This window comes from Hibiscus syriacus, unplaced genomic scaffold (assembly GCF_006381635.1).
Source record: "Hibiscus syriacus cultivar Baekdansim isolate YM2019G1 unplaced genomic scaffold, ASM638163v2 tig00110403_pilon, whole genome shotgun sequence".
Classification (NCBI taxonomy): domain Eukaryota; kingdom Viridiplantae; phylum Streptophyta; class Magnoliopsida; order Malvales; family Malvaceae; genus Hibiscus; species Hibiscus syriacus.
The window spans coordinates 886,314-898,662 of record NW_024062723.1 but is presented as its reverse complement, the minus strand read 5'-3'; the positions used below and the strand labels follow the sequence as shown (position 1 = coordinate 898,662).

General features: G+C 35.6%; 2 protein-coding genes, 2 long non-coding RNA genes and 1 pseudogene across 4 annotated transcripts; all 5 read left to right on the top strand.

The window, feature by feature from the left end:
• Positions 1-336: 336 nt before the first annotated feature.
• On the top strand, positions 337-1,128 carry LOC120123841. Its single transcript, XR_005516224.1, has 2 exons — positions 337-438; positions 884-1,128. It is a non-coding gene; the product is annotated as an uncharacterized LOC120123841 (long non-coding RNA).
• A 796-nt stretch (positions 1,129-1,924) lies between these two features.
• Positions 1,925-2,682, top strand: LOC120123840. Its single transcript, XR_005516223.1, has 3 exons — positions 1,925-2,051; positions 2,195-2,321; positions 2,448-2,682. It is a non-coding gene; the product is annotated as an uncharacterized LOC120123840 (long non-coding RNA).
• Positions 2,683-4,559: 1,877 nt separating this feature from the next.
• Positions 4,560-5,118, top strand: LOC120123774 (pre-mRNA-processing factor 19 homolog 2-like). The gene is made up of 2 exons (XM_039142602.1): positions 4,560-4,682; positions 4,797-5,118. The coding sequence occupies exons 1-2, from the start codon at positions 4,578-4,580 to the stop codon at positions 4,929-4,931; spliced, it is 240 nt and encodes a 79-aa protein (XP_038998533.1). The 5' UTR covers positions 4,560-4,577; the 3' UTR covers positions 4,932-5,118.
• Positions 5,044-7,348, top strand: LOC120123915 (pre-mRNA-processing factor 19-like). Its single transcript, XM_039142702.1, has 8 exons — positions 5,044-5,070; positions 5,197-5,287; positions 5,943-6,052; positions 6,143-6,220; positions 6,299-6,395; positions 6,603-6,660; positions 6,845-6,915; positions 7,152-7,348. Exons 1-8 carry the CDS (start codon positions 5,044-5,046, stop codon positions 7,265-7,267), a joined length of 648 nt encoding a protein of 215 aa, XP_038998633.1. The 3' UTR covers positions 7,268-7,348.
• An 893-nt stretch (positions 7,349-8,241) lies between these two features.
• On the top strand, positions 8,242-10,858 carry LOC120123775 (annotated as a pseudogene).
• The last annotated feature ends 1,491 nt before the right edge of the window (positions 10,859-12,349 follow it).

Below are 12,349 nucleotides of genomic sequence, written 5' to 3'. Positions count from 1 at the left end.
TGATGAGTTTGAAATATAATGAATAATTGAGTGACCATTTTGTAACTTTTAGTAGTCGAGGGACTCAACAAAGTAACACTCCATAGTTGAGTCACTATTTTATAACTTTTAATAGTTAAGAGACTTAATAAAATAATTTTGTATAGTTGGGGGACCATTTGCGTGCTTTACCCATTATAATATTGAATAAAAAAAATCAACCCACTAAAAGGGTTAGCTCGCACTAGGCCATGTGTTAAAAAAGCCCCTTTGAAACAACCCTTTTCTTCATTACCTTTTAAGAATAAAAGAGGCGCCTTTTCACAGTTCTCACTCTCAGCAGGCCTTTCCTTCTTGCTTAGAGTCTCTGCCTTCGTTGCCCAAATCATTGTTCTCTGTCGCAATTCACGATCCTTGACGGAGCTCTCAGCAGTAGCAGCATCTCGATTTTCCCCTAAAGTGATTCTCTTTACCAAAATTACATTTTATTTTTTCTGTTTCTTTAATAGATATGGGGTCTTTATGTTGTGTAAGGGTTGCTTTTCTTTTAGATTTTATTGTTCTGTGGATTTAGTTCATCAAGGGACGCCAGATGATGATTGACGCGTTACTCATATCACCTGCAAGTATTGAGTATAATGATTCTTTAGTTATGAACAAAAACTAGTCACCCAAATCAATGAAGCAAAACTTTTGTAGGGTTTATAATCTGGAATCTTGAAATATGCATATCTATACATCCTCTTTGCTAGAATCTTAGTGCTTTAAGGTTCTCAAATAGTGCCTGATTAATTCAAGTTCGGAAGAATGTAGTTTTGCTTTATAGATTGAATATAGTCGGTGGCAACGTTGTTCGTCGATCTTCCACTAAATGTAAGTGAGTTTACTTTTTGTTTTGTTGCAGGGAGTATTTTGAAGATTTATGCAGTCTGCAACCTTCTTATGCTAGAGACCAATAGATTATCTTCAAGTTTTATTCGTTTATTGCACCGAATGGTAATATCAGGATTTTAGTGTCCTGTTTCTTCCATTGTTGAGTGTTGAGAGAATACAAGAACTTGTTCGATTCGTCGAATTTATCTTTGATTTCAATGGCAGCACAAACCTTGTTTTCTGGGTATTGCTCAAATTCAATAACCCCATTATATACAAAGCTTCGAAATCCATTATCGTCATCATCATATTCTCTTTCGTATCCTTCTTGTTTCATTCGATCGAAACATCAGATCTCCCTTAAACTCCAATATTTTCCAGCTTCTGAAAAGTTCATGTCTGTAAGAAGATTAGAGTGTTCAAACAGTGTAGAAAAAGTAAGTAATGTTGTTTCCGAGAAGGAAAGTTCAAAATCATGGGTTAAGCGGAGAAAGCTAGCTGTTTTTGTCTCTGGTGGAGGCTCGAATTTCAGATCAATAAACCAAGCATGCATTGAAGGCTCTGTCAACGGAGACATTGTTGTTTTGGTCACTAATAAAACATGGTAATTTGGTTTTCTTAAAGAAAATACGAGTCGAAGTCTGTTTGTACTTGCCAGAATATAGTTGCTTAAGAAAATACGAGTCGAATCAATAAACCAAGCATGCATTGAAGGCTCTGTCAACGGAGACATTGTTGTTTTGGTCACTAATAAACATTGTAATTTGTTTCCTTAAGAAAATACGAGTCGAAGTCTGTTTGGAGTAACACTCTTCTTCTTCTTTTGTGTGATGGCAGCTTGTGGAGGTGCACAATATGCGAGAGATAAAGGCATCCCAGTTATTTTGTTCCCAAAAACAAAAGATGGGCTCAAAGGCCTTTCTTCTGTTGATCTATTGAAGGTTCTTGGGTTGTTTTCTTCTTTCAACCTAGTTATTTTGGCCTGTATACCTAGTTATTTTGGCCTGTCTACCCAGTTATTTTTCCGGATATTGCTTACGGGAATGATTGATTATCTGATTCAGGAAACTTGAAGTCGATTTCATTTTTTGGCTGGATACCTAAAACTTATACCACTGGAGTTAATTCGAGCTTATCCTAGATCGATTTTTAACATCCATCCATCTCTTCTTCCAGCTTTTGGAGGTGAAGGTTTTATGGTATGATAGTGCATAAAGCAGTTATTGCTTCCGGAGCAAGCTATGTTTTTGCATTTAGTTTCATGTATCATGTTTTTATGTTATTCTTGGCATTTCGAACCATATCAGCTAGTCAAGGTTTGATATTGCTTATGATTGTTTAGATACTCTGGTGAAACAATGAATTTTGTTGACGAGCATTACGATACGGGTCGGATACTTGCACAAAAAACTGTCCCTGTTCTCGCAAATGACACCGCTGAGGAGTTAGCCGCTAGGGTTCTACGAGAGGTTAATTGATTTTGTCTTCTTCTTTTTTCCCCTTAAGAAATGTTTTCCTACATCTAACTTCACTTCAACATCAACTGAATCTAATTGACTGTAAGATGGTTATGATGATCATCGGTTTCTTTACAGGAACATAAATTATATGTGGAAGTGACAGTCGCTTTATGCGAAGACGGATAGTTTGGAGAGAAGACGGTGTTCCACTGATTCGGAGCAAAGAAAACCAGAAGAATATTACTAACATAACTGCAGCACTCGCATTTTGTTAACGATCTTCAGGGACACTTGTTACAGTTTATTGAGTTATAGTTATTTTTGTTCTATGTTGATCAAGTATATAGTTTTATGGGTTGTTAATTTGTTTATTCTTTCAAAAAGATATTTTGACCGAGATAATTTTAAAATCTAAATATAATAAATTTTGACCGGGCTGTTATCTTGGTATTCGGTGGTGGCTGAGATGAGTCGATAGATTGCCTTAAGAGGAACCCATTTTACTAAAATGCAGTGTAGGAATGGCGCGGACATGCTCTTTGGGTTTTACATGTGGGTTGGGGTTATTAGTTTTGAAGTGAATGGTCAGGCTGAAGATAGGTTGCAGACTGATTCCTGCTTGTACCGACATTGGTGCCGCTGGTTGTTGGATTCTGTCTCTCGTGTTTCTCTGTTAGATGATGAGGGTTGTGTGGAAGATAAGATTTAGAAAGCATAGAATATGCTGGGGAGCATGTCTGGTGTTCTGGTTGGATTTGTTTAGAAAGTTGTAGCTGGATTGCTGCCGTGGAGTCATGCTATTGGTTGGTTCCTGGATGTTTGAATAATAATCTGGTGCAGCTTGGAAAATTAAAGCCTTTGTGGCTCTGAATGCTCGTACATGTGTTTGTTGGGCTGCTGCCTTGGTGTGGTTATGTGCCTTTGCTTATGTACCACGCTTATATGGTACCTTGTTTTGGTTTGAGTCGAGTGGGTTGCTTATGGTTGATATGGTACCTACCTTTTACTTAATTTATTTTTTAATTGGTCACTCAATTTTTTTTTTCAAAATCATTGTTAATCTTACGATTTGGTATTTTGATCACCTACCCTTAAAAAATAACAATGATGTTAATATGATATTTTTTTAATTATTTTTAATTATGTCATGACATTATCTTATGATGATACATCAACATCACCATTAATTTTTCTAAAGACGAGAGACCAAAACATAATCAAAATATAATATTAAGTGCAATTTAAAATAAATAATAGTTGAGTGACTAAAATAAAAATAGATAATAAATGTGTGACTTAATAAGTAATTTACCCTTTTTGGTCATAGAGGAGCCATGGCCTAGATAGGCTTAGGCATAGATACGTTCCACTACACAATTCCCACCACTTTGAACAATAACTAAATTCTTAGATATTTTTACGATTCTCACTCTAAACAAAATACCCCTAGAACAATAAAAAATGAATGATAATTCGTAATCTTTATTCTTCGTGGTTTATTCAAAATTATAAACATAATAATAATATACAAAGAGTTTGATTCAGTAAAATATTAATAAATTTGGTTAGTTAAAATATTTTATATTTATAATATTTAATACATTGATTATTTGTAATTTTATGAGGTGAAAAAAAGATATTATTGTAAAATTTTAATTATTTAAAATAATATCTAACTTTGAGTTATTAAATATGGATCTATATTGAAAAAGAATATCTTTGCCCACTCGAGATCATAATACTATTTTTATATTATATAATATTTTATATAAATAAATATGAAAATTTATGTATGAATTAGTATAAATAATTCCATAGTTCAAGTTTCGACGGGGAGATTTTCACTTGTTCTGTGTAAATTTGAAACAATTATACTGTCGGTTTCACAAGGGGGCCGACTTTGAAGCTTTACTTTTAGCTACTTGTGACTGCACTTCATTTAAATTCCTTTATATTTTCTATTGAGTTACCAAAGCCAAACTTACTAATAAATTTCAATGTCTTTACGTCTATTTGCTTTAGTCTTTTTCTTTTGATGTTGAACCACTTCGCAAATTGCAGGAATGGGATGCTTTAATGCTATCCAATTTTGCATTAGAGCAGCAACTACATACAGCTAGACAAGAGCCGAATCATGCACTCTACCAGGTAATGACAATAAGGTTATATTTCTGATTATCTTGATGTCCATATAAACCTTTTAATTCATTGGTTTTATAATTATGTTGAATCATTCTTGTGATCATAGCTCTGGAGGGTGAAGATATGGGCCCTGGTTCGAAGCGAACACGCCCTGGGGTTTCTGAGAGTATTATTACCGAGTTAACAGAATGTAATGCAGCTCTATCACAACAGCGTAAAAAGCGCCAGGTACTCTTCATCCTGTTTAGTTTGATTAACTCTGGCTATGTCTTTGTTGACAATATCTTCATATTGTCTTTTTACTTCCCTCCATCCAATCACTTCCATGTGTTCTCTTTTCAGATTCCCCCAACTTTGGCTCCTATCGATGCTTTGGAGAGGTATACCCAACTTTCTAGCCATCCCCTTCACAAGACAAATAAACCAGGGATCACATCAATTGATATCAATCTTTCAAAGGTGTGTGTTCTCCTTTAAGATAATCCTTTTCATGTAACTATATTCTTTCCTACACTTCTCTATGCTGGAGGTAGTTATATTTGGTTGTTGCATGTAGTGGACTTGAGATATTGCTGCCAAAGTTAAGGGAATGGGAAATAGATCTGTTAGAAATAAGGTTGGAATGTTAACTCTGAAAATCATGTTAAAGAAATTATGAAGATGATGACTAGTTTACTGACTGCATTCTTCTGCATTAGGATGAGTGTGAATTGCCTTGTGGATGCTATAATCATCTAACTAGTGTCTATTATGCTTTTATGATCTTTCCTCCCTTGACTCAACGTGGTGCTTTTATGATCTTTCCTTGGGCTTATGCTTGACACAAGGTCCTAGTCCTACCCTCCCTCTATCCCTCTGATCTGTAAGGTTTTCCATTACAGTGAACATCTTATATATTGCTTGTGATGTAAATGGATTGATTGATTTGTTATTAACTGAAAGTAACTTCTATAGTCTTAGATAGGAATGTTTGAATCGTTGGTGAAGGAAATTGTCTCTATAGTCTTAGATAGGAATGTTATTGTGAGGCATATTCTGAGATATGCGAATTGGGAGGCAGACGAGTTAGCGAAACTAGGAATTGGTTAATGCTTTTTGTTTTTCTGGTTTTTTATGTAGGAGGTGCCTCTTTTGGTTATGGTTGTATCTGCACTGTCTGGTTCTTCGTATTTTTGGGACTTTTCCGATTGGTAAAATAAATTCAGGGCACTCTTTTCCTCCTTCCAATGTCCGTGGAGATACTTTGCTGTATTTCGACGGTTATGAAGGGGGTTTTAACGAGGGCTCCCTTTCTTATAAAACAAAAAGTAACTTCTATTAGTATTTGAATCTTGCTAATTGACTGCAAGTGCTGTGTTCTAGCATGTTTTAAATTTCCCCGAAATGTCTATTACTTTCAAAGGAAATATATAGTTGCAATTTTCTTTGATTTATTTAGAAGTGAAAATCCTCTAACATGAGTCAGATTTCTGTTTCTACAGGTTGAAGACCCTTCAAATTCCGTGGGCTATACATCTGCTGCTTTTCATCCCGATGGACTCATCCTTGGAACAGGCACCACTGACTCCACTGTTAGAATATGGGATGTAAAGAGTCGGGTATATAGAAAACTATGTATGAGACCTGAACTTAATGTTTGGGATGGTGTATTTGTCTTTCATTTTATGAACTATTTTATTATTCGTCAGGGAAATGTTGCCATCTTTGATGGACACACGGGGGCAGTTACGGTCATTTCTTTCTCAGAAAATAGTTACTTACTTGCAGTAAGCACTTAGCCAAATATGCAAATTAGTTTAATGGCCATGAATTCTGCAATCTGATTTATGTTTGAACTCCTCCAGACTGCAGCACATGATGGTGTTAAGTTGTGGGATCTGCGCAAATTAAAGAACTTCCGGTCATTTGAATTATATGATCAAGATACACCAACAAACTCTGGTATGTAATACCTTGATAACAGATGTCCTGTATATGATGATGTTTTTGGCATAATACTTCCATTTCGTCTGCAAAATACTTGTTCGTCCCACATACTCCATGCTTCTCACATTGGTAGCTTTCGAGCTATGGGGGAGGAATTGTGAACGAGCAAAACTTTTCTTGTGATCGAAGTTTTTAATCATGAAAAGCTTTATCTAAGAGCAGTTTTAATTCTGTATTTTGTCAGTGGGAGTTACCTAGCAATTGCAGGCTCGGATGTACGGTAAGGGCTCTTGAGGTCTCCAAATCTTGGTATATACCTATGTGGACTGAAACTTAAATTCAATGAACAAGACTGTTGTATTCACATGACATTTCCTTTCTCCATCGTTGCACTTCCTTAATATTATTTCAAAATTTATTTTCTTGTGATATTTGGTGATACTAATTTGATTTTGCACGTCCAGAATCTACCAAGTTGGAAGCGTCAAAGCAGAATGGAATTGCATCAAAACTTTACCTGATTTATCTGGCACTGGTTTGTCTTCTGTTCCCCCATTCTATCGTTGAATAAAAACTAAACTCCGCCAGTTGGCTGGACTGGTTGAACGACCAGGAACCTTAGTTTGTCTGATATGTAAACTTTATAAGAATCAGATAGTAGTTTATATATCTTTGATCGGTTCGACCTCCAGTCTGGTTTTTTCATTGTAGTCTATTGTTATTCCTGACTGCAGCTAAAGTTGGAAATGCATTATTCTCCTGTATTTGCAGGTAGAGCAACTTGTGTCAAACTCGGTTCAGGTGAAAAGTACTTGGAAGTTGGATCAATGGATCGTAACCTCCGCATATTTGGCCTTCCCGAAGAAGATGCTTCAACAGAGCCCTAAAATCCTCCTGTCGTATTTTGTGGTCATCGACGAGAAGTAAAACTCGAGTGTTTGAGGTCTGTTCAAATGTTTAGTTTAGTTCTTCCGTCCCCAAACCAAAATACATTTGAGGCTTAGGAAAATGGGATATTATATTTTTTTTTTTTGTTAATGTACCATACTATCATGTAATCAGTCTAAGTTAAACAACTGTGATTTATTGATAACTTCAGTGACTATAATATAACTATTGAAACTCAACTGATCAAAATAAAAATTCACTCAAACTTTAGTGGCCATGGACGCAGTTCATTCAAACTAAGAAACTTGATGAATGGGAAAGAACATATGAGAGCGACATATGGGATTTACCATAAGAATCTTGATGAATGGAAAAGAATATATGAGAGCGAGTTATGGGATTTACTAGAAAACCAATGCGGCATAGTTCATGCACTGTGATTAAGCTGCGATCATCTTCCTTCTCGTTTGAAACGTTACTCGCATACTGCTCTATATTCTCAAAAGATTACGAATTCAAAGAAGAAGATATAATATTGTTATAGAGCACAGAAGGTTTCTTGCAACAAAAAGCTAAACATCACATTAATGATCTTGGAAAACAATAATTTCAAGATCTAGTGACAATGTCATTTTTTAAAAAAAGTTAACGTTAAATTTCGAACATATACTAAAATGAAACAAAAACTAAACTTTAAATATGATTTTGAAAAATTGAAAGTTAGGTACTAAAAAAGATAAAAACTGATAGTTTAGGTATTAAACACGTAATTTACCCAAAATAAAGATTATTCCACGTGTAAGATACCCAAAATGCAAAGGAGTTCGTTGCTTTAACCGCCGGTGTTCCGGTAAGAGAACTGAATGCCTGTTTCATACAAGCCTTCCACTTTCCTTTAACATATGCTAAATATAGGATCAAAATGATTCCTTTTTCACTATTTTTCGTATATTTAAGAAGAAACTGCACGAAATTACCTAATTTTATTAACGAAATTGGGGTATTACCTTTTTAAATAAATAAAAAACCATGAGGATTTTCTCATCGAGTCATCTCTTTTGTCCCTGTAATACTTCATTTACTTTCTCCATCCATGGAAGATTCCCAGGAGCTTTCTTCTCATCCAAGGTACATTGTAGATTCATCCTTTTCAGCCCCTTTTTTTATGATTTATTTGTATTTTGCAGCATTGGGTTTTTGTTTGTTTATTGATTTGATTCCATTTAGAAGTTTCGTTCCATGGAAATTCCATGCAATTTCCCAGTAATTGAAATACGGATTTATATCAACTTTTATAATTTTGCGATTTGGATCTCGAAAAAGGGTGATTGCATGAACCGACATGATTTTGTTCGTACTAGATTGATTGCTCATGGTGGGATTTTATCATATGTTGTTGATACCATCTGTTTGTTTTTATTCCCCAGTGAACTTTGCATTGATAACGAAAGTTCCGATGATACCGGCGATGGGAATAGCAAAAAGATGCCCTGTGGACACTCGAGAAGACACGATCGAGCTGGTTTCCTCGACTCGATTTCATCTCTCAGTAAGCTAATCATGCATTTCTTTGTTCTCCGATGTTCGATCGAGATGATAATCATAGTATTTGCTAATGTTATAATTCTGTATCGTGTTAGTACTGGGGGGGGGGTTTTGTCGACGTAGAGAGGGTACATCATCCGTCTTCGATAGATGCTCTAGAGGAATGCTCGACGGCAAGTACCAGTAGAATCTATAGATTCGAGTGTGGCATCGACATAATCTGCGGAGTCGGTACTGATTTCTAATGCCAGCACTTCGTCGGACTTGAAAAATCATCATCACTCGGCTGCATACGGTAACTGGAATTTCTTTGGCGTACTGAAAAAGAGACCCGGAGCTTCTTCTCATAGCATACCTCTAAAACCGAAGCTCCCTAGAAAACATGACAAAAGAATGAAAGGTGACATTGTTCCACAAGTAACTCCATTTCTGGATGCTGATCAGCTGTGCTGTTTTAAATCTTCCTGGAAGAACTTCTTGCTCACGGAACTTCAGAAAGCAACTGATAACTTCAGTCATGGTATATTTCTTTTTTCTCTTACTTTCGATTTGGTTTAAGGTCAAATTACGCTCGAAAGAACATGTTCTTTTTATGTATTCGTATTGCTTCGGAGGCTGATGAATTTTTGTTCGAATCTTTTGTTTTCGAAAGAAAATTTGATAGGAGGAGGGTATGCTCAAGTTTACAGGGGGAAGTTGAAAAACGGAGAGCATGTAGCGATTAAGCGGCTAACCAGAGGTTTACCTGAAGAGATGACAGTGGATTTCTTGTCTGAGCTGGGGATTATAGTTCATGTTGACCATCCAAATATCGTTCAATTGATAGGGTACGGAGTTGATGGCGGGATGCATCTTGTTCTTCAACTCCTCACGGAAGCCTGGCATCATTACTTTACGGTTCGTTTCTCCAAAGCCTCTTAATGTTTGATTTCTCCACATTTTCTAGCACCACAACGTCTTTGCCATGCAGATACAGGGTCAAAGGAGAAGCTGAACTGGTGCCTCAGATTCAAAATTGCCCTAGGGGCTGCCGAAGGGCTTAGCTATCTTCACGAAGGTTGCCAGAGGCGAATCATCCATAAAGACATCAAACCTGCAAACATATTGCTTTCTGAGGACTTCGACGCTCAGGTACATATCAAACCGTGAACATGTATGCTGCAATCGCAGTAAAACGAACCATCAGTTATGTATATATAGAATGCTTTTCACCAAGTATATTGCTTAAGGTTGAGTTTCCAATGGAACTTCAGATATCTGATTTTGGTCTTTCAAAGTGGTTACCTGATCAATGGACTCATCACATTGTCTCTAAAGTGGAAGGCACATTTGGGTGTGTAATTCCGAATCCCGCTTGATTTCTGAACCTTAAAATTTTTCGCCCTTCGTAACTGTCTCCTGAACTCTTCATGGACGGCGTGGTAAACGAAAAAACCGACGTCTATGCTTTCGGAGTAATACTTTTGGAACTCATTACCAGGAGGCAAGCTCTCGATAGCTCTCAGAAAAGCCTTGTTATGTGGGTAGGTTTCTTGAATTTTACTCTGCTATCATGTCCGGTATCCCGAGCATTCCCGATGGTTCAACTTCATCCTACGAATTCTTGCAGGCAATGCCTTTGATCAGAACAAATAAGCTCAACGAACTCGTCGATCCAACTCTATGGGATGACTTCGACCTCAATCAATTGAACCTTCTTGTAGTTATAGCTTCTATTTGCATACATCAGTCCGCAGCGAACCGACCTCGAATGTGACAGGCATGTCCTCTCATTGCATAGAAAAAGATCTTCCCAAACAAGCATTAAGAAACTTTGAGCTTTAACGTTGCATTTAACTGTAGGTTGTGTACCCAAAGAAGATCTCGACAGCCTGGAGAAGCTGAAGCAACTCGAAAACGACGAAATTTCGGACGATATACCCAAAGAAGATACATGATATCGGATAAGGTTACGACACAGCGTAGTGTTCGAATTACCCCGACAGACAAATGGTTTGTTTAGTCCTTTGTAAATCTTTGTTGTCTGTCAATGAAGTTTGTAAATTCTGTCAGTTGTGGAGGATATGGCTTCTTCTATCTTTGTTCATTCATCTATTAAGTTAATAGTTTTATTGATCATTTGGTTCCGATTCTCTGTCCAAATTAAAATTTATATCTAATATTCGAGATATTACTTTTGAAAATTGATTTTTTTTTTATTAATATGAGATAAATATAAGACAATATATGTTCACAGATAAATTTCAACCTTTTGACATTGAACGTTCACACTCTTGATATTTATAGTACTCGAACACTCACATCTTAATATCTATAGTACTCGAACGTGGGTCCTCAAGTAATAACAACAATTCCTTTATCATAGAAATCATTTGATATGCGGATGAAAATTGATCAAGATTCAAAATGGTATGAATGTGAATCGATTTTTAATTTTTTTAATTCCAAAACCCTCCTCATAACTGTTTTCAGAAGTTCCTACTTAAGACCCGATCCTAAAAAAATGTAAAAACAAGGTCATTTTTTAAAAAAAATCCCAAAAAATACTAAGGTAAATTATGTATTTAGTACATAAACTATCAGTTTTGATCTATTTTAGTACCTAAACTTTCAATTGTTTCAAAATTTAACGTTAAATTTTGAACGGGGTACTAAAATAAAACAAAAACTAAAATTTTAACGGCGGGATACTAAAATGGAACAAAAACTAAACTTTTGGTATATTTTGAAAAACTGAAAGTTTAAGTACTAAAACAAACTAAAATTGATAGTGTAAGTACTAAATGAATAATTTACCCATATTTATGAGGGGTTTTGTGGGTTGTTTGTATTTGGGAAATTTCCTAACTATTTTGGAGTAATGAATGTGTGATAATAACCATGGACCCAACTCACCCACTTGCTTCATTTGTTAACACGCCCACTCTCACCTGTATGATCATGAATGTGTGATGATTCAATTTTGATTGAATTATATTATTTAAATGTATGTTATTTTATGATTTTTTTGATAAAAAAGTTTAGGTCGGAGTGGCTCCCTAGTATAGGATCGGGATATATTTAAGATTCAATTGATATTTACATATGAATTTACATATTACATACCAAGAGTGACAGTTATAGCATTTAAACTTAACCTTATAACTAAAATTCCTAAATCTCAAACACTTATTGGATTTTTGGATGTCCCTTGTTCTACTATGTAATGGGGTAAGGGAAGGTAAGATAGTAGGTTGCCCCCAACACTAGGTTGAGAGCAGCTTCCGTAAGAGACCTCCAAATTAAAAATGCCCTTCAGGGACTCGATCCACGACCTCAAGGTTATTAAAGTTATTAAGTTAGATATTAACACGATAACATACGATACTTGTTTGAGATTTTGGGATCATATTTTATATCACAGTGAAGAGGTTAACGATCAACTTAGAATACCGTCAATTTTTTAACAAAAAATGACGAGTTTTGAATATAATAAATAATTAGGTGACTATTTTATAACTTTTAATAGTCGAGAGATTCAATAAAATAACATTATA